This window comes from Hippocampus bargibanti, linkage group LG02 (genome assembly GCF_051943395.1).
Source record: "Hippocampus bargibanti isolate YZ-2025 linkage group LG02, ASM5194339v1, whole genome shotgun sequence".
Taxonomy (NCBI): Eukaryota; Metazoa; Chordata; class Actinopteri; order Syngnathiformes; family Syngnathidae; genus Hippocampus; species Hippocampus bargibanti.
Genome location: NC_142735.1, coordinates 12388094 through 12411480, shown reverse-complemented (window position 1 = coordinate 12411480; position 23387 = coordinate 12388094). Strand labels below are relative to the sequence as shown.

Sequence of the window (23387 nt, the reverse complement as noted above, 5' to 3'; positions counted from 1 at the left end):
TCCGAACACCTCACTTTTCCTTGCATTTTGTTTTTGAATAGCCTAAGGTGCGAACAGCCTAAAGTGTTTTTTGTGATGTAACGCTGGAATGGTGTGTACAGATCTTTGAGAAAGAAAAATACTTTTTTTTCTCGATTCAGCAATTGCACTCACTTTAATGATGAAAAAGGAAAACCCTGTGAATACTATCCAAGTGGCCCTTTATGGATTTTCCAGCTGACTTTGTTCCAAGTGAGCCTGCAGCTGTTCACTGAACAAAAACCAACATGTGCGATCAGGTTGCAGATGAAAATGAGAGCTCCATACCTCCTTAATCTACTTTTTTATCCTTCTGCATTTTGTGCCATTGTCCCTTCAGATCGGCATCTGCTGGTTGTTTATTCTTTCAGATGGTCTATCCTTCACAGTATAACTTCATCCCTGACCCGCTGTACATGTTTGTAATGCTTCCTTACTCCCTACCTTTGTTGAAGCAGCGTCCATTCCATGGTCCAACTAATTTTTTTCACTTTCTCAATATTGCATCCGACCCTTAAAGGACAACCGACACCAAATGCAGAAAATGGCGCCAGAGCTCCGTTGATTTGTCTGCTTGGAATTTCTGTCAGCGAATATCAAAAAGTAGTCTTGGTGCAACATACAATGATTCACCATCGCGTTATTTATGTTTTTTCCTTCTAATTTCAGACCAAACAAAGTACCGCAAAATGCATTGTGTGTCCTTTCTCGGTCAGGGGCATTCCTTCCGTGACGTGACGTCAGGACTCGTCACCAACTCAAAAACAAGACTTCCTGAATATTCAGCGCGAGTCTTAAAACGTAAAATATAGCCAAATGCGGTGGAATCTTTGTAAAATACGCTCAGTATAAGTCATTTGAAGCGATTTTACAAATTATGGACACAACTTGTCCGGAGGCATCGGTTGTCCTTTAAGACCGCTGTTGCTGGACCTCAAGTCCCTCTGTCCTTCACCTTTCCATCACGTTGGTTTTTATTCCTTCTGAACTCCATTCCTCTGTATTGCCACAGTCTATTAAATCCAACCAACCATTAATCGTCCATCACCCAAAAAAAACAATATTCGCTCATTCTTCAGGTTTTCAGTTCCGTCTCATTACTAAATCCTGTCCTTCATCAAAACAGTCATCCATTGGTACGTCCAGATTTCAAATCCTTCAAAATCCTGTCCTTTTACACCTCCTACCATCTCCTTTAGTCCAACGTTCCCTCTATGCCACGTGTGTGACACTACATTCACATACACACATACCGTGTGTCACACACTCAACTTTAACAATCCGAGTGGCCCATTTGAACCACTCGTGAATGTGTGTGTGTGTGTGTGTGTGTGCGTGTGCGTGCGTGCGTGTGTGTGTGTGTGTGTGTGTGTGCGCGTGTGTGTGCGTGTGTGTGTGATTGTGTGCGTGTGTGTGTTTACCATGTCTCGCAGGATTCTTCTGCTCAGGTTTCATGTGGTGCTGCTTTGCTAATGGCAAAAAAATGCAGTAGTGAATGTGTTTGTTTAACCGCACACACACACACACACACACGCACACACACGCGCGCACACATGCACACATACACACACACCCATGCACACACACACACACACACACACAAACACACACACTCTTCATGTTATATCTGCTCAAATCTCCGTGTGACCATATTGATTGTTATTACCTCCGCTCAGCATAGATGACTTCAAGCGGTCTTTTTAATCATGAATTGAACTTGGTTAGTTGCAGTAGTTATTCTGTATAGTTAAAGGGACACTTGGATGGGCTGAATGTTGGCATGAAATAATGATGTTGTCCTGGTTTGGGTTGTCATGTTTTGTTAGCGGAATTTGAAATATTGACCAATCGCAGTTCAAATGTTCATTTCCTTATCCTCTTTTAAGTCAGCCATTAAAAGGATGTTTTAAGAAGTTGAGGTGGTCCAAAGTACAGACACCCTCATAGATTTTGGGACCGACATCATTAGCAAGACGCCGTCAAGACATGGCGGGAGGGGATGGAGGCATGGCCATATTGCGTGTTTCCAGGAGGGTTTTAAAAAATCCCACCTCCAATATTATATAATTAATAATTCAAGCTCATATCATGTTACTCATTTAAATAAACATAAATTGAGCTTGACTCTGCTTGTATCGAGGCACATTAATACTTGCACACAACCAGTGTTTTGACTATTATATACAAATTGCCCCAACAATTTCATTCATTCGTTCGTTCATTCGTTCGTTCGTTCGTTCGTTCGTTCGTTCGTTCGTTCGTTCGTTCGTTCGTTCGTTCGTTCGTTCGTTCGTTCGTTCGTTCGTTCGTTCGTTCGTTCGTTCTCCGACTCGCTTTATCCTCACTAGGGTTGTGGGGGTGCAGGAGCGGCGTCCTAACCACTCCACTACAGGGCCGCCACTATTATTTTATTTGAATTTAAAATTGCTTTGACTTGATTTTGCTGAATCTTGACTATTTTTGTGTCACATTTATGACATGATTTTTGGAAGTGATTTTTTTTTGGGTGGAGTTTTTGGCTTGACTTGGTTTTCGACTTTCTTGGGTGATGTTTGACTTGCTATTTGTTTCTCTTCTGGACTCTGTTTGAGTTTTTCCTAACTTGGGTTTTAACTAGGTTCCTTCCCGCTGGACCAGCAATGATTTGCTACTTTTGAGTAATTTATCCAGCCTCAAGTTGCTGGTGCCAATTTTGACAATGACTCCAAACAACACTCGTACCAGCTAAGTGTGAAATTAGTACAGTATGAGGTAGTGTGGTTGCAGTCCTGTGTTGGAACGAGGCACGGGGCCCCTGTATTGGGTCAGAGACAGCGCCTGCAGGCGGAAATCCGGGAGTCACAGTGACGACGGTGAGATGTAAACATGCTGGCTGCTATGAAACAAATTGTGCTGGCCGAATCGCATTTCAAAAGATGTTTTTGCGTGTAGAATGGAGGCAAAGATGTATCCCATCACACAGTAACGCACACACACGCGCACACACACACACACACACACACACACACACACACACACACACACACACACACACACGTACACACATAGGGACGCTTTGACTCAACACGTTTCTACGGGTGGATGAGCGGGGTCAGGCCTCCATTTCACGCCTGTCTGTCCCACATCCTCTTGTTCTGCCTCATTTCACCTCCGCTAAAAGAGATGCCAGACATGGCAGGGAGAAAAGAAGAAAAGAAATCTAGAGAGGAGTTTTTTTCTCCAGAGCTTCTGCCTGGAGATGTCATCAGGAAAATAACACAAAATATGGACAGATCAAGCTGGAACAAGTCTGAAACATCAAGAAACAGTCACTTTACAAACACCAATTTGATCACACTGCAATTACCGTAAAATAGAAAACATTCAACAAATTGTGGTAACGCCTCAACGTTCAAATTTCTTTCTGCACTAATTTACACTGAAGCCGAAACCCCCAAAAATTTGAGAATGACGCTCTACATCATATTTTCAATTCCCGAATAAATTCGGGAATGGCAGTGAATGACTTAATAACTTATGTGGATGCATCTTCAACTAAATGTTCTGTAGCTGTCGTGGCATATAATACTGCAAGAGCTGTTCCTGACAAAATACTATGTATGAAGGTTACACTTTTAAATGCTGACGGTCGATTAGGGTTTTGAGTAACATTATTATGTTGCACAGTACATGCATTGTTTGCCTTTAGGGTATTGTCTGTCGGTTTCGAGAAAGCCTATGACATGGCCCAGCTATTAACCATGGTACTGTGCGAGGAACCTGGAGTGTTTGAATGACATGTGTGAGACTTTAAGGCTTCTATGGTAATGGTGGAGCACCGTGATTGGGGAGTTTGGAGTAGAGGTGGGACTGCATCAGGGTTGAACTTCCTCCAGGGTCACCTTCCTGTTTGCAATGGGAAAGCATAAGCTAAGACAACCTTTATTTGTCCCACAGTGGGGAAATTTGCAATAGGATAGTCTGACAGATGAGGTTAAACTGCAATCCTCATGGACTGTGATGCTCGCAGATGACATTGTGATCTGCAGGGAGCAGATGGAGGAACATTTGGAAATGTGGAGGCAGGCGTGCACAGAAAACAGAAGGAATCAAGCTTAGCTGAACAAGAAAGGGGAAGGGCAAAGGGTGAGTTTACAAGAAGTCGAGACCCTGAGCTTGGCGGACTTGAAATACAGTGGGGCCTCAATTTACGAACACATTGCCTTACGAATTTTTCGGTTTACGAACGTTACATTTATGAAAATTAAAACTTGGATTAAGCACTATTTTCGCGATACACATCCCCCCACCACGGCTAGCGGAGTAATCTTCGGCGGAAGAACACCAAAGCCCACGACCAAACAGCGCCCCAGCCGGCCTACCTTTCCACACCCCCTTTCTATGAGTGCACACGTCGATCGTCTTCAATGATACTTTTGCCGTTATGGGACCGAAAAAGACCCCACCAGATGCGTGTTCACGTGTTCAGCCGAAGAAGACACACAACAAAATTACAGTCGAGGAGAAGAAGGAGATCATTGAGAAACACGAACGAGGTGTGCGTTTGTGGCGTCACAGGTGCACACCGCTCAGCCTGACACATTTCCCACACTGTGTGTCACTTCCCTGAGAGTAACTTTCTACTACCATTCTGCAAATACCATCCTTCGCCTAAAAGCTTTACACAAAGGCGTTATTTCGTCGATGCTTTCACGTGACTAATGACACCGAAATTGTCACGTGCGAGTTGACAGCTGGGGCGGGGCCGCCGCTCCTGACCTCTACCAGATGATGTCAATTACCTGATCACCGATACTGGGACATTTCAACGAGTCGCTGTCACCTCACCAGTGACATGATTACAACGCCTCACGCCTCGCCAGTGTCTTGGACTTGTCAGTACAAGAGTTTGCTTTGCCCGATGTGATTGTTAGCCGCAATCGCATAAGTTTGTTGCTTTCCGGGATCGCATGTTTTTTTTTTGTTCACCCCAGCGTGCCATTTTATTTTGCCTAGCTTGATAGGTTGGACGGATCGCCCCCGCCCGCCTTCTTTTGTCGGGTCCGTGGAATCATCTGACTCGCGCCTTTTGTTGTAATAAAATCTCTGCCAACACCTACGTCTCTGCCGCCTGCTTCGCTGATAGAAAAGGCTTGGCATGATGTTATCCTTCGATCCTTGAAAGCAGCATGGAAGAATTTGTGATGTGCAGGCTTTTATTGAACAGTTACATCCAGAAAAGACTGTGGCTATGAGAATCATCAACATGATGAATGATAATATGATGCCTCAGTTTCATAAGACCTTACACGTCAGAAAGCAACAGGTGTCAATTAAGAGCCATCAACGGCCATCACAAATGTAAATAAAGTGACTTCATTATACAGTGCAGTGTATTTCTTTCATTACAATACAATAGCACATTTATTATACATAGAATAAGGTATATTGTGTGTAGTTAAGTTCGTAAGCCAAGGCCCCACTGTACATGGGATCAAGGAGGTAAAGAAATGGATCCCTGCAGGTTGGAATTGGTGGAAGAAACTGTAGGCTGTATTTTGTGATCGAAGGGTTACACAGTCATGTATGGAAAGCGGTCTACAAATAAATGGAAGTATCCAAGATGAAGGAAAAAACACAGAAGAGGCCACATGATGCATGTCTTAGAGGCACGAGGTGACAAAAGGCAGATCTGGATGCATGATTCTGATATAGATGCATTGCTTTTTTTGTGGCAGTATGATTAGATTTGTTTCAAAATTATGAATTACAAGTTGTTAAAAAATGTAAAATAGGTGCTCAGGAAGCCGAGAGAAATCGCAAAATTTACAAGCAGCATTCACTTTCACTGACATCAATTTCATGCAGAATTTCTTTTACTTTGCTCGCCTCATCTTTTATCTTTATTACGTTTATCCTGTCTTCAAGTGTTACAGCTTTTCTTTTCTTCTCCTTGTGAAGAGTCTTGGTCTTCAAAGGTCCATTTTGTAGTCATTTTATCCAATTTCTAGTCATTTTATCGGATTGAGAAATAAAAATGTGATTGGGAGATTGATAATTTTAGCGGTATTTTGGCACCTTCCAGGGGTGCCCCAATAACAACTCTTCATCGTCTTCATTCGAGTTTCTGTCTAAATGCCATCAAAGTTGCAGACTTCTGTTGAGGCTACCACTCAAGAGGCTACTAGACAGATTGAAGTGAAGCTGTTAATTGAATTTGAGTTTTTGCCATTGTGTGGTCGGAGCATGGCAGCAAAGATTGATGATCACATTTGTACACCCTTGTGCAGCACAACAGTTGCTTTCTCGCAGAAACTTTTTTATGTCCAAATGTTGGGTTAGAAATGTTCTGCAGATGTTCTGTGGTACTTTTTTTCTTTCTTTTACAAGAAAACAAAATAAGAGACAAACAACGAAGGGAAACCACAAAAAAGTGTAAAAGAAAGGAAAGAAAAGATGTGGAAGGGGGCTGTCTGATCAGAGCATGTACTTGTGAATAGACAGCTTAGTAGCTATTATGCGGGCTGGAGGATTAGATGTGCTAAGCTATTGTTAGCGACACACACGCACACACACACGCGCACACACACACACACACACACACACACACACACACACACACACACACGCGTGCGCTCACACACATGTGTGGGCTCGTAAAACCCCTCAGCGGAACCTCTCAAATGAAACACCTATGATGTCATACAATTTGAGTAAAATGAGCCCAAAGTCCGATTTCGGGCTTCATTGTGAGAACTCACTTTTCTGTTCATCTTATCCAACATGTTCTAAATTATCTCAAAATCTCTTCCAATAAGTCGACTGTATTGTGAAAACAAGTCACATTTCTAATATTACATTCCATATACTGCGTCCATCAATTTCCTGAATCACGTATCCGCAATAGTAATATACTTTGAATGAAAAAAAATATGTGCTTACTCATGATATATATATTTTTATCCACACTTTTTTCTTACTTTATCTATCTTATTTTCTGATCAACCTGGCCCATCAGTTTTTTTAAATGACTGTTTTGTCTCTTTTTAGGTTTTTGCTTTGAACAGCAGTCCACTTCATTTTACACACAGACACACACATACACAAGCACACATTCTCGTCCTCTCAAGGCGTTTTTTTCCTTGTTGGTGCAGGGATTGAGTGTTCTGCTGGTATTGTGTTCTTAGGCCACCGTGCTCCTCCGTTAAGACAGAAAAAGATGGAAACTGGAGAAGCTGGCGAAGAGTGCAAATTGACAGAAGAAAAGACGCCGTTTGAAGTTTTACAAACTTTTGTCGGCGTCCATCAAAGAGCTCACATCTTTTTTTCTTTTTTATTTTTGCTGCTGCTGCTCCTCCTCTTCTTTTTCTTCTGATACTTCGCCCCTCATCAAGGAATCCTTTTGAGTTTTAATTGGGATTTTCTTGTGAAGCAGAAAAAAATCACTAGTGTTTGTAGGTCTTGGCCACAGGTGTCAAAATCAAGGCATGTGGGTCAGACATGGCCCGCCAAACCATTTTACGTGGCCCACCAAAGCGAATCACACACAGCAACTCCCGTGATGCTGGGTAAAATATGTACCAACATTTGAAATTCTCATTTTTAACAAATAAGTCAAACAATCACTGCCAGACAATGTACATTCGGGAACGGCAGTGAATGAGTTAAAAACATCTGTGGTTTTCCCGTCATCACAGTCCTAAGAGGGAACGTATTACCACAATGTGACCTGCAACAAAAATGAGTTTGACACCGCTGGCAGAGCATCTCGAAAACCATGTCAGGAAGACAACCAAAAAGCCTACAACATCACGGAAAGAGTTATTTGGGGAGCATTGGCAAACCCATGACACAAACTCAATCTCAGATATTATTCATACAGAATAGCGCAAAGAACGCCAGTCTCGGAGGATGCCAAGGATAGTAGCAGCATTAGTGTTTGTGGTAAAGACTGGGATCAAAGAAAAGTTATCAGTGTGACGCTTCGCACTGTAGCGTGCCGATTTGTCTTTGAAGTCAGAAGCGAGGGCCGCACATTCCCGTGGAGAGACACACCGCGCACGCAGTACACACGCAATCATAGAAGCCGACGCGCACGCTTGTGAAAACGCACGCTTGTGTTATGCTGACACTCGAGAAGCTTCCAAATGTGCTACAGTGTTTGTGTTGGAGCCATGCCCGCTTCGCACGACTCCAGACTTGTTGAATTGTTTGGCGCTTCGCATAAGGTGAGGTCAAATCCGCTGATGTGTCCGCTGAGTGTGCAGCCTGCACGGGTTCGCTCGCCAAATGAAGGCAGTTTGGACATTTCTGTTGTTGCACTGACGACTTGTACATGTGAGAAAAATATTTTGTGAACATGCCACAGAACATCTGAGAAAAGTGCTCAAGGAAGCTTCTGGCAAGATTGACGGAGATTTCTGGCAAACACGAGCTGATGTCCTACACATAACAACAATCTCCCTTATCCTCCATAAAACACATAATTAACAAGGCACATGGAATTCTGGACAGTATTGACCAGTGTTCTAGGCGTGAGAACAATCTCCAATATTTTCTCTTAATTAGAGCATTGAAAAGTGGCCAAACAAGGCTTATGTCAACATTAAAGGACAACCGACGTCTCCGGACAAGTTGTGTCCATAATTTGTAAAATGGCTTCAAATGACTTCTACTGAGCGTATTTTACAAAGTTTCCACCGCATATAGCTACATTTTACATTTTAAGACTCGTGCTGAATATTTCGGAAGTCTTGTTTTTGAGTTGATGACGAGTCCGTACGTGATGTCACTGAAGGAACGCCCCTGACAAAAAAAAGGACACATTGTAGCAGTCCTTCTATCACGTCAATATATTTTTCTGTACTTGTTTGGTCTGAAAACGTCATGTTGCACCAAAAAGAGCCAGAAGAGTGCGACCAAGCTCCATGTAAGGAATTTATCAGCCTGTGGGAAGGGGCTGATTAATTCCTCACACGGAGCTTGGTCGCCATTTTCTGCCTCTTTTTTGGTGATACATTTCCCCCCCAATGTTGCCTCAAAATGGCACGGAATAAATTCTTTGATCGATTTCAAACATGTATGCTTTCCTCTTCGGAACTATTTGAATCATATTCATAACTGGATGTGTAACAAGAAAGCATATTCTCCGAATCTGAAGCCATTGTTTTGATTCTCCAGCAATGTAAGACATCTTGGCGTGACGTCACGAAGTGGGGGCGGGACTTTCTGAAAATGCCCAATTCGCAGCTCAATTTTTTTCAGATTTTGGACACTTTAAGTAATTTTTTGGGTGTTTTGCATTTGAATAAAAATATCATACTGCGTGTTTTCGGTATTTTAGACGCTATAAAACGTTTTTCTGATGTCTGTTAGGAAACAAAAAAGTGACATTGGTTGTCCTTTCGCTCCCCGAGAATTTGCAAAAATGTGTCCACTCCAGTGCCAGGGTTTTTGTCATTTTCACTCAAATTGCAGGACCCACAGAATATTGAGTTTTATGACGTCATAAACATTCAATACAGCATTAGAAACCTTAAACTCTCTTCTTTCATTGGAAAAAGAGTTAATTGCTAAGTTATATGAGTCTGGACACATCTGAGCTTGAAATGAGGGCGGCTGTACAAAATACAATACTTCTTTAACAACAGCTGAAGCTGTAACAAAGCGCTAACATGGACAAAATGCAAGTGCTGCCCCTTGCGGAAGGGAAAAAAACATGGCCAGAGGTCTGACCAGCGCTTTAAAAAAACAATACCCGAACAAATTCGGGAATGGTGGTGAATGAGTTAAAAGTGATGTTGGACTTTTTGGCGAGCACTGGTGGTTCGGGAAGCTTCCATGAGGCTTAGAGGAACATTGCAGGAGAGCGGGAGAGAGGAATGGGGTGTTGATTAGGAGTTGAAAGTGCCGAGCCGAGAGTACAGTGCGCTGGGTGCTTCAAAGGCAGCGTGCACGCGGCGTCGACATGAAAGATTGTTTAATTCATCCGAACATGGCGCTGCCTTGATGTGCGCTTGAGTTACAGAGGCGGCGGCTGGCACACATACATACGCGCGCTCACGCACACGTTGGACAGATGGCATTCTTGCAGATGTGGAAATAGAACATGCAATCATTCCCTTCAAAACAAGTGCACTGTATTTTGGCTATTTGTGTCACGTTTTTGTTTGTCACCAATGGGTGGCACTGTCGTTGTCATTAGTCTCAGTTTAAAAGGACTCTCGGCAAAAGACAAACCCATTCCGTGTCAGGTCATTGTTTGCTATTTTTGCTCTTATCACCTTTCGCCCGTGTTTGTCTTCGCTGTAGCTTCTTTCTTTCTTTTCATCTTCCTTTCATAACTTTGCTGCTGTGAAATGTAAATGTCTCCATTGTGAGACTAATAAAGGTAAATCCAATCCAATCCAATTACTCTTGCTCCCGTTTATGTTTCACTTTTTTCCTCGATCATGTTCTCGCTTATGTTACGGCCATTGCTAGTTTTTAGCGTCAGCCGTGGTTTTTGTTTTTTACTTTGGATTTTTTGCTTTCGTCATGCCTCAGTTCTAGATTTCGTCATTTTCTTTGTTTCGAATACAATTCCTCAAGTACTCCCTCTTGCCTTCTTTTTTGGGGGTCCACCTCCAGCTCCTCACACTCGTAACAATTTGTGATGGTGTTAATTTATCCAAGTGGACAATTAGTGCATTGAAGTGTGTGTGTGTGTGTGTGTGTGTGTGTGTGTGTGTGTGTGTGTGTGTGTGTGTGTGTGTGTGTGTGTGTGTGTGTGTGTGTGTGTGTGTGTGTGTGTGTGTGTGTGTGCGCGTGTGCGTGTGTGTGTGTGTGTGTGTGTGTGTGTGTGTGTGTGTGTGTGTGTGTGTGTGTGTGTGTGTGTGTGTGTGTGTGTGTGTGTGTGTGTGTGTGTGTGCGTGCGTGCATTTTTGAGGGAGACATTCATTTCTTTAATCAGGCAGAATTTCCACTTGTAGCATAAAATGTTTGCGTTAGCAACGACTTCAAATTATAATAACGGCTAGCGCTTTCATGCCCAGACAACAATAGAATCACAAAGACTGACATTTGAGGGAGGTTGAATTCCTTCACGTGGATGCTATTAAAATTTGGTAAAAAGTGATGGTGCAATAGGTTCAGCAGGTGACTCTTTAATGGCTGGTGTGTGAACAATAGCATCGATGATCTGAGATCATTACGCTTACTACCCAACATTTCTTTTCTCCTATTGGTGAAAAAATAGAAGCATCTCTTTCAGGGTACTTTGATCCCAGCTACTTGATCTATTTTAGGGGGGTGACATCAGTTTTGAGAGTCCCCGGTGGTTTGAGGTCACAGTCAAAGTCTAAATATAAAACCATAAAATCAGCGTGTGATTTTCCGTTTCAGAAAAGGGGGACAACAATTTACACCATCATTCCAAAAAAAGGGCACATGACCCTCAGGGAGAGAAATTCCATACATTTTCACACACCAAGGCCCCCCAAATACTTGATAAAAATGATGTTAAACACACATCTAATAAATCAACTATACTTCAAACAGTGGGGTCGACCTCTGTTGGCCATAGATAGAATAAAGCTAGATGCAACGTTCGCTTTGGATTTGGTATACGTATTATGTATTGGTAATGGCATGTCAAAAGTTGTTTCCAATTATAGCACCAGTGTACTTGGAATACCATCCTCACTATTTCACTGGGCATTATTTGACTATTTGATTCGGTACCTCGAATATGCAAATACAATGCCAAAAATTGTTACAAAAGCAAATGGCATCGCTGTGAGCTTTCTCTCATTTATTGGTTCTCCAAAAATCTGCACCCACTCACTTTTTAATCACACTGTCTATATATATATATATATATATATATATATATATATATATATATATATACAGTAAAGTCTCGTTATATCGATATTCAAGGGAGTCCGAAAAAATATCGATATAACCGGGACTATCGATATATCCGACCCTGTTTGCATGTAATTTTCTCCGTGCGTGCAGAAAAATAGTATCAATATAACCGGGACTATCGATATATCCGATATCGATATAACCAGACTTTACTATATATATATATATATATATATATAGTAAAGTCTGGTTATATCGATATTCTTGGGAGTCAGAAAAAAATGTCGATATAACCGTACTATCGATATATCCGATCCTGCGGCATACTGCATGAAGCGGGGGCAATAAATGGGGGATCTTTGATATGGCATGTAATTTTCTCATTGGGTTCATGGATTGCGTATCTAGCATGCTTTTGTACTGTAGTGAAGTGAAAAATAAACTTATGCATTAAATAAAAACGTCATTTCTTATTTTTATAACGCACTCTTGCAATCGTGACTCTGAGTATCTCTCGACATTGTTGACATTGTACTCACGAGAGAAACCACAAACGCCAGCATGTACAATCATATGAAAAACAGTGATTCTTGCACGCGATAAAGATATCTGAATACAACACAATTTAATACATGTATGGAAAACTAAAACGAAAACTGCAACGTTTACATTACTTTCGTTGATGAAGTATTCTGCGGCACGTCAAACTATTTCGCGATGAAGGAGTTGCTTGTTGGATTGTCCCCCACAACCACCATTGCCTTGTACGTTGTTCGGATATCACAATTCTGACGTTTCGCCATGGTTGAAATTGGTGTCAAACAACTTTATACTGTATAAGAAGACTACAGTATTGTGACGTTCTCATCCTCTTTGATCCAGGTCTGAAGTCTTTATTTTATCCTTACTCTTCAACCACGTTGATAAAGTGTTTTGTGGCACATCGAATTCTTTTGCTCCTTGTTGAATTCTCCTCAACAGCCACGATTGCCTTGTATTTCGTTCCGAGCTCACAATTCTTTCGTTTCGCCATGGTTGAAAATGGTAGAAAATGGCGTCTGCTACACTGCGCAAGCTGGTCACGTGACCAACGGCGTGACTGATACAGATTTCGATAATGGTGGTACTGTATAGAAACCCCTAAGCAAATATCGATTCACCTTAAGCTGCTTTTGTACCGATATAAACATAGCAAAATGGCCGGCGGGAGATGAAAAAGGGCACTGTAGTAACCGGAATATCGTAATAACCGTGTATCGTACTAAACAGAACTAATTATACAGAAAAAGACTAGAAATTTGCCGGGAAATGAAAATAGCATCGTAATAAGCAGTATTATCAATATAACCGATATCGATATAACGAGACTTTACTATATATATATATAGTGTCACACTAGTGCGTGAATATAAGGTTTGTTGCATGGAAACAATGCAAGTCTTTCTTCCTTCACACTTTTTTCGGGAAGGGACTAGGATATTTTATTTATATATATATATATATATATATATATATATATATATATATATATATATATATATATATATATATATATATATATATATATATATATATATCATCTAATGTTGGCAGAGAATTCAAGTTTTATGATCACTTAGAAGAATTATTTTCAAAAACATGGGGGAAAGCAATTTTACTTGTATTGATTTGTATTAATGTTTAATCAAGAACCCTGTTGATTTTGAATGATGTCAAATCAAACATGGTTGAGGTTTGGAAAAAGTCTTCAATTACAGATCACTTATGTGACTTTTGTTTTACTTTTATTCTTTTACACATTCCACAAATGTGATGACACGCACATTACAGTACGCTGGTTACGCATGGCTCCTGCACTGTACACACTTGCAAATGTGTCTTGGCCAAGCGTAAACGAGCTAAATTCGCTGCAGCCAATGAAAGGAGATGAATAAGTGATGGAAAACAGATCCGGAGTCGGCTGTCAAAGTGCTGCTAGTTCATCACACAAGTGTATTTGCACAATCTCACACTAGTGCGTGAATAAAAGGTTTGTTGCATGGAAACAATGCAAGTCTTTCTTTCTTCACACTTTTTTTTCAGGAAGGGCCACTGAAACATGAGCACTCAGGCACAGACTAGGATATTTTATCCTTCCTTGAGTGGAAGTCGTTTTCCTTTCAAGCCTTTTTTTTTTTTAGTCGGCCTAGCTTAGTCTCAGGAAAGAAGATTAGCGTTTATAGTATAGATTTACTTGAATAATCTCATGCTTTTTTATGTTGCTTTTGCCTACATCAGACAATCAAGAACTTTTCAATTTGGAACTCTGTCTGTGTTAGATAAGAGTTTTCCATTGGGGCCCATTGGTGGAACATGCCAAGGAGAAATTTGTCAAAAAGCCTTGAAATTTGACCATAATGCCTCCTTCAAAGCAAAGCAACCATCTTTGTCTTGAATATCTAATCATGGGTCCTTTAGGCTTTATCGTGGCTCTTGTTAGAATAGACAAATCCATCCAATTTTTCAATATGGGGCATTTTTTTAATGTGCAGAAACTTACCCTAAACTGAGCATTTTAGTGTAAAATGGTAGATTGTATTGAGACTTTTCTAAATGTCCTCTTTCAACAGACATGCACACCCAATTTTGTGTTCATCTGTGAAACAGGTGTTGGTGACTGACTGTTCTTAGTGGTGTGAATTACAAGGTGGATTTTTACCCCCATTCCATGAACACAGAAGGAAAGTCTGCCCATCCCAGATTATAGTTGTTTGTTTTTAAATCCCACTTCCAGTGAAAGTACTTCCACCTCCCGTCCTGCTTCATTCGAATGACTACCACTATCGTCAACACTCCCATTATGCTGGTCAGCTAGCTACTTCACTCATTCACTGCCATATCCGAATTTATTCGGGAATTGAAAATATGACGTAGAGCGCCATTCCCGAATTTTTTCGGGTTTTTATTTTTCTTGCTGAGGTTCCGATAAAACGCTGGCCAGACCTCTGGCAATGTAGTTTTTCCCTTCCACAGGGGGTTGGCATTCTCATTTTTTCCATGTTAGCGTTTTGTTCGAGCTTCAGCTGTTGTTACTGCGCTATATAAACCAATATGTATGTATTGCATTGTATTTTGGAAAGCTGCTATTTGAAGCTCATATAAGTCCAGACCCATATAATTTAGGAATTAACTCTTTTTTTCTGATGAAAAAAGACAGTCTAAGGTTTTTTACGCTGCATTGAATGTTTATGATGGCCTAAAACTCAATATTCTGTGGGTCATGCAATTTGAGTGAAAGTGACATAAAACCTGGCACTGGAATGGACACATATTTGCACATAGTCTGGCAGTTAATGAGTTAAAAATAGCTGTCATGTAAAATTATTTTACTACTGTATAACCCAGTTTCTATCTCTTGCCGTGGACATTTCATCCTGTATGGTCCCAATCCTAGGAGTAAAGGTTAAGTTGAATCAACACTAAACCCGCCTCACTTCGAAGCGCGGGATTGTGTTGAACTCGCCATTAGTAGGAGAAACCATTTCTAATCTGTGGGACAGGGATGGAAATTTGAGATTGTTTGCCTTACAAAGTCTTGTCGTCACTTGATGCTATATCAATGATGTCATAGACACACACACACACACACACACACACACACACACACACACACACACACACACACACACACACACACACACACACAGGTGGATGTAATTTGTGCATCGACTCCATTCATGGCACCTGATCAAACTTTGCTTCAACTGGCTTCAGGAAACACAAAACTGCTGCTTCAAGTTAAGCACAAACACACATGCAAAAAGATGAAAATACACACACTCACCTTGAGTTATTCTCCAAGAGAATAATGTTTAGTCTGCAGGAGACGCACTCAGACGTATAAGAAAAAAAAGGTGTGGAGATTGATGAGATGAGGATTTATCGGATTATGTTCACTTGAAACACACGCGCACACAAACTCACAGAGCCACATGCTTGCGAAGAAAAAAATTGCTATGTCAAAACTTTTGCGCAAGAAGAAAAGTTGACCACGTCTGACTGCCAGCACCACTTGGTCGTCTTCTTGATGACACTGCACTTTTCTCTGCTCCTCCACGCCCGCTTATTTTTCGTCAGGGCCTCAGCAAGAAGGTGCAAAAGCTCTCTTGAACTTGCTAAATTTCGCAACTGTTATATTTTACGGCCAATGGATAAAACTGTAAATTTTGGTCGACTTTTCTTCTAGCTTAGAAGATTTTTTTATCCCCCTTTGAAACCCTTCAAATGCTGCTTTTTTATCATTTATGTTTTTTTTTCTTCCCTGGGATGAATCTATCTATAGGCCTATGGGGATCGTCCTACTGAAATCACTTTGTTTGTTAAAGGGCCCGAGCGGAGTGGTTCAAAGGCCTTGTGGAACTCGAATTGTTTATTAGGATCAAAGAACTGCACTGCAAGGCGCTTCTGTAGTGGCGTGCAATCAGGGCTTCCCTTCAAACCTTTCTCTGGGAGCCTAAACGCTATCAGAACCTCTGACCAACATTTACAACTTTGATGAAATTGTTTTCATTTAACCCCAACGATGCATTGCCTTTATTTTAAAAGGTGTCAATGTATTGGTTTCCCGTTCCCAGCTCTTTTTGGTTCAGTCAAATTTCAGCTCCTATTCTGTTGCCATCTGAACAGCCAATAAACTGCCCAGAGCCTTCAGAATCCCATCTGCTGGTTTCTGACACATGCAGACTCTTGAAATGAGTGTCACATTTTTTGAAGCAATGCAATTTTAAACTCACTTTGCACCTTTTAACACAGCTCTGATTGGATGAGAAATATATGCAATCCAAATATTGATTTCCAGGAAAGGACATAATTAAAAATGCATTTTCAGAGTGGAGTTTTCAAGAAAACATGGTGACGACAAGGGTCCACCACGCCTGTTGCTGGCTTTTCACATATAAAATTATTGTCTTTTTTTTAACACTTTCAGAACAATTAATAAATAAAAGCTATACAAGCATTTTCATTCTTCCTGTTATCAAGTCATATGCACAAAGGTACAATGACCAGATTGAAACCCCTTTGTTTCTTAGGAGCCCAAACAATGCAAAATAAAGTAATGTAGTTGAGCCATTTTTTAAATGTCTTTGTTTCTTCATAATGACAAGGCGAGAGCTACTTACATTGCTTAGTTTTTATAAGGGGCTGAGCATGAGGTGAAAAAGGGGAGGCAGTCTTTAAAATACTTAGTTTGTTTTCGATTTTTACGTCCTGAGCATGAGTCTTGAAGACCCAATTGAAATTGATAAATGTCCGTAATGATATTATTATTATTATTATTATTATTATTATTATTATTATTATTATTATTATTATTATTATTATTATTATTATTATTATTATTGTTGTTGTTGTTGATTTTGTTGTTGGTGTTATTATGAATACATGGGTGAAAAGGTTGCAGCTTGGTGGTTTTGTGGCGTGACTTCACATCATGGTGGCTGACTTTGGCTTCTACGCTGTGACCGCCCGCCAAGTTCACGCGCGCGCGCACACACACACACGCATGCGTGCACACACACACAAACGCATGCATACAGAGGTTGAGTCCACATATCCAGTGTCTCCATATTAAATCCTGGAAGGACACGACCCTTTAGGAAAATACTGGCCCCCTGGACACACACATGCACACAGTACAGTTGGTATTCATGTTTCCAGGCGTGCAAACAGCTGCTGGACACAGATTTTGTCTCTGTGGATACATATCTGTGTGTGTTTTCAAACAAATGTTCACTTTTTTGTTTGTTTGAAAGACTCATTCAATATTTTGACCATCAATTATGCCCACTCTCCTCAAATCATAATACTGTATTTGCTACTAAGAATTGTCTAATTGTTTTAATGATCCTTTATATATTTTATTTGTTGTCCTTCTAGATGATTCTCGAGCCGGAGCAGCCAACTCGGACCATGTCTCGGACCTGGCCGGGAAACTGGGTAATGACCACAAAAATAAAATAAAAAGACTTTTTTTTTATCATAACATACTTTTACTCTCCTGTATGTTGTTAATTATTTCATCTTATCATCTCATCAATCATTAGTTTAAAGATCCGAGTCCCAAAACATTTGGATTTGGTTGTTTGACACACTTGTTTTTGGCTCTCTTCCACACTTAGAAAAAAGCTGCTAAAACACGTGACTTTGACCATGTGTAGTTTTCGACAGGAGATTTTTACGTGCCAAAATACAAAGGCTGAGATCAACCACGGCCAACGTCTCACCAAGATCAAATAAAAGCCCTTCATTTTTCAGACATGATCATCCAGTCGTGTCTAAACATGACATACAGGTGGTAATGAGTTCACTTGCTTTGCTGATTCTTTTTTGGATGCGGATTGATCGTGACGCTAATGTGATGGACCAAAGTTCAAGTTCAGGATTGAGACTGCCCAAAATATATGTGAAGCAATTCTCATTGAGCAATAGGTCAGATTAAAGGCCGTGACAAATGTCTTCTCGATGTGGAATCATTTAGGCCATATGCCTTCTGATGATGATGTCATAAGGAGGAAACATGTTTAATTTCTGACCTTGCCGTGAACCTGACTTTCCATCTTCTCCCTGCTCAACCTCCCCTTTGATTTAATTCATTTTCTGCAACGTCGACCCATTTTTCGTTGCTTTGTTTTATTTGCATTTCAATCCCTTGGAGATCCTTTTGCATGTTTTTCCTCTTGGATTTATGTCCAAACACGACGCCATTCCTCCTTCTTCCTCCTCCCGTCTGGAAAAGATCATTTCGGGTCGTCCGGTAGCGTTACACCACAAGCCGACAGGGACAAAGGGGACTAGACTTGAAAGCCTTTTTGGGAATGTTTGTTGTGCGATCCCGCCCTGTCGAGAGCCATTTATAAGAACGTGTCACATAACTCTTTCCTCCTACTTGTTTACACGGCGCTGCAATAACAAGAAGTTTTCATGTGTGGCTGCTGGGGACTGCAGAAGTAAAGGAATTCATGACCTTTCTGAACTGCAGGAACCACCTCAGATATGTATGTAGTTACGTGGAGTTCAGATACCCTCCATTGTTGCACTGTCCCACCAAAGCTGTGGCTCTAAGGTGCTCAGTGGCAGAATCCATCGATGGACACTTAGCATTGAGGAATGCTATCAATGTAAAGGAGTCTCTATCTTGCCTTTTTGGTCTGTGGGACTGAGAAAGCATCCGATGTGTAGCGACAGGCCATGCGAAATGCAGTGTTGTTGGTCGGTTAGGTATAGAATTTCAACCTAAGACTTTCTATTCGAAAGGATTTCCCTCCTCGCATTAAAAAACACAATCAATGTGGATTTATCTGAATGGTTCAGCCAGCAATTGGCTCATCTTGACCTGTGTTTACCTCGCAGTCCGCCCTCGCTTCACTCAGCCAGCCAAGATGAGGAAGCGCGTCATTGCCAGGCCAGTGGGCAGTTCCGTGCGCCTCAAATGCACGGCCGGCGGCAACCCTCGGCCTGACATCGTGTGGCTAAAGGACGGTCGGCCACTGGCCCACGGCAATGACGAAAATGGCGGCGCAGAGGAGGACAGGAAGAAGAAGTGGACTCTGAGTCTCAAAAGCCTGACGCCGGAGCACAGCGGCAAATACACGTGTCACGTGTCCAACCGAGCAGGACACATCAATGCAACCTACAAAGTGGAAGTCATACGTGAGTTCTACACAACAGAATCGTGTGTTGTTGTCATACCACAGTGTGACGTGTATAGAAATCCATATCTATCTATCTATCTATCTATCTATCTATCTATCTATCTATCTATCTATCTATCTATCTATCTATCTATCTATCTATCTATCTATCTATCTATCTACCTATCTATCTATCTATCTATCTATATCTACCGTCGTCCGTCCGTCCGTCCATCCATTGTCCATCTGTCCATCCATCTATCGTCCGCCCATCCATCTGTCCATTCATCCATCTATCGTCCGTCCATCCATTGTCCATCTATCGTCCGTCCGTCCGTTCGACCATCCGTCCGTCCGTCCATCTATCGTCCGTCCGTCCATCGATATCTACCTACCTACCCTGACTTTCTGGTGTATATGTATGCAGTTGGTAGTGAAAACTGAAAACCAATGTTATTTTTTTAATGTTGCGTTAACATGTGGACAGAACGCACCAACTCCAAGCCAATCCTGACAGGCACTCACCCGGTCAACACGACGGTTGACTACGGTGGCAGCACGTCCTTCCAGTGCAAAGTGCGCAGCGATGTCAAGCCTGTCATCCAGTGGCTTAAGCGGGTGGAGGTCGGTGATGAGAGCAAGTTCAACTCCACACTCGAGGTACGGTGCCACCTCACTGTATGTATAAAGGATAATTGCAGTACGGGATGATATTGCAGCCATCTGATTGGACCTTTTGTCGTGATGACTTTTCGGAAGTATATCAAAGCCCAAATGGGTCATTCTGAATCAGATTCAATTGAACATGAATGAAAATACTGTAAGAATTCAATTATACGTACACATACACACACGGGTTCGAATCTTTCCACCAGGACAGGCAGTGACCATTTTACAGCCACAACAATGGAAGCATAGAACGTCTTCACTTAGACTCAATGACCCACGCCTACTCCAAAACGTAGTCCTGCTGGAAGTCTGACGGGGGGGCTCTGCTAGATGTCCTCAGAATCCATCAGAATATCAGCCATCGTCTTTTCTTGACTTTACTTACCTTGACGTCAGGATTAGACAGTCGTAACTTTGCCCACCACTGGGACGGATTGGACATTCATGTGACAGTTTTTAACCCATTGTACACCGCATTGCTACATCATTGTTTTGCTAACAGTGTCAGCGAAAGGAAACCCAAAAAATAATACCTAGCGTTATCAAATGAGTTTCCGAAGGGCTAATTGTAGCTCATGCCGCTTGATGCTAATGTTGTGTGTTGTCACTCAGGTTGGGGACCACCGCTATGTGGTCCTTCCCACCGGGGATGTTTGGTCACGGCCTGATGGCTCGTACCTCAACAAGCTCATGATTACTCGTGCTAAGAAGGAAGACGCCGGGATGTATATCTGCCTGGGCGCTAACACCATGGGCTACAGCTTCAGGAGCGCCTACCTGACTGTGCTGCCAGGTGAGAATCCAAATCTTCTACCATAATGCTACGACTCCACTTCATCTGCCTGGGCGATGTCGGGGGAGTGACGTCATTTACAGAGTGCCGAGTTTTCAGTTCATCCTCGTTCCAAACCCTCAACCTTCCTTGAAACCCCAATTTCTCAATCATCTCTATAATCCCTGTCCCAAAAGACACAATTTGACGCTTGTGGGACCACGGTTTTGATCTTCATTGTGTCCTTGCAGATGTGAAGCCCCAAAACAATTTGGTCTTGACAGCTGCCTCACCCAGCCTGCCTTGGCCCGTTATCATCGGGATACCGGCGGGCGTGGCCTTTGTGCTGGGTACTGCCCTCCTCTGGTTGTGCCAGTCCAAACGCACCTGCCCATCCTCCTCCTCCTCTTCATCATCCTCGCAAGCTTCCTCTGCCTTACCCGTTTCGCAACGGCTCCCGGTTGCGGGCCGCGAGCGTGCGTCCCCAGGCGCCGACAAGGAGGGCCTGTCCTACGAGGACTACGTGACCCACCAGAACCATAACGTACCGCTGACTTCGACTTCCTCCAAGCTGTACCCCACAATCTACACACACGATGTCCACACACACACGCACTCGCACGTGGACAGCAAGGTGCACCAACACCAGCATATTCACTACCAATGTTAGCAAAAGAGGGACAAATGACAGCCAAGACACTTTAGTCCATTTCAGAACACAATGAAGAATGTAAAGAGAGATTTTTTAAAACAATTAAAAGTCCCTCAGAGTATTTTTTAAGCTAACTCTGGAGGAATAAACAGACCCTCGTGTTCTGCCATTCAAAAAAAATGTGTCTCCTGTATAAAGTCAGATACGATTATATAGCATTTAGCATGCTTCTTCACCCCACGGGGTCTTTGTATAAAATGTGCGGTCATAATGTGAGTGTAATTTCCTCGTTTCCTCTCAGTGTAGTTCAAAATACACATTAACCTGATTCGCGTCTCTGGGAATAGGAGATGGCGAAAAAAGCTGCTCAACATTACAAAGCACTATGTAAATATTTCATGAAATAGAACATCATAGTCACCATTTTGTGCAATTGTTTTAAATCGAGCCCAGAAAGACAGTTTCAGAAGGCATTGTGACATTGGCTTGGCATTTTGATCATGAATAGACCCGCAAGGAGTCATTTCTAAAAAGACAACGGGAAGGAAGCCTGCAGGTAGACAAGTTTGATGACTCACTATCACTGTTGAATGCTAGGTAGGATTTTTTTCAATTGGTTCCCAAATTCAGTCATCCTTTTTCTTTAGAATGAAATGTTTTGAAAACTCACTGCTGGCTTGAATTCACATTCATTATAAAGACATGAATTTATGTGAAGCTCATGTTGGGTGTACCAACAAATGCATGCTTTCACAATGAGATCACTGCATATCAAGTTGAAATCTGTGAAGCTATTTCTACAATTACAAATATTTTTTTTTGCCTATGATGTGTTGAAATCTGACACGCTGCCGTCACTATAGACAAATATGTCTTTGCGCTGGTATACATGTACTGTACATGAATACAAATTTATTTTTTAAATAGTTGAATTAGTGACTAAAAAGATTGGAGAAAACCGCATTTCTAATTTATTTTCTTTGGGCATTATACTGCATAAGTGTGTGTGTGTGTGTGTGTGTGTGTGTGTGTGTGTGTGTGTGTGTGTGTGTGTGTGTGTGTGTGTGTGTGTGTGTGTGTGTGTGTGTGTGTGTGTGTGTGTGTGTGTGTGTGTGTGTGTGTGTGTGTGTGCGTGCGTGCGTGCGTGTGTGTGTGTGTGTCATTGTAAGATGTTATTTATACCTGTTTACAGATATGTTATGTAAACTCATTGTGTGGACAATCTTGTACATTTGCTCTTTTATGACATAAATTGTTGCCATTACAAAATTTCAGCTTCTGCATTCTTGATTTGGGCGTTAAATGTGGGATATAATCAACCCAGCTGTGAAACCCTAGTGCCAAATTGACGTTTTCATGTTTATTATGTTTGTTCAAGTCATAAGTGCCTTGCATGCTGGGTCCGAGAGGACAGTAATTTCATCTGTGCTGTAGGTCATGCATATTCGCATATTTGACAATAAAGCTGACTTTGACTTTGACGAGTTTCAAAGGAAAATAACCTGAAATTGAAACCCTATGATGACACACGAACATTATTTTGAAACCTGGACATGAAATCATAAACTTAATTTCAAAGTTTGATTTTAAATTAACAATGTCTTGAAACACTACTTTAAAATGCACACTGATCTTCAAACCATAACCCAGGCATCAATCCCTAACCATGGTTCAGGTGTGAAACCGTAATTTGAAAATGCTATATATCTTGAAACCCCATCCCAGGTTTGAGCCAATAACTTGAAATCCAAACTAATTCTGTTTTTGTAACCCAGAC

General features: G+C 41.6%; 1 protein-coding gene across 1 annotated transcript in view; it reads left to right on the top strand.

Annotated features, from left to right (window-relative positions):
• The window catches only part of fgfrl1a (fibroblast growth factor receptor like 1a), a 41622-nt gene extending 18540 nt beyond the window's left edge, over positions 1–23082 (top strand). The window contains exons 4-8 of the mRNA XM_088989351.1: positions 17764–17823; positions 19237–19536; positions 20005–20177; positions 20799–20979; positions 21210–23082. Of these exons, the coding sequence (XP_088845477.1) occupies positions 17764–17823; positions 19237–19536; positions 20005–20177; positions 20799–20979; positions 21210–21628 (1133 nt within the window). The 3' untranslated portion in view covers positions 21629–23082. The remainder of the gene's footprint in view (positions 1–17763; positions 17824–19236; positions 19537–20004; positions 20178–20798; positions 20980–21209) is intronic.
• The last annotated feature ends 305 nt before the right edge of the window (positions 23083–23387 follow it).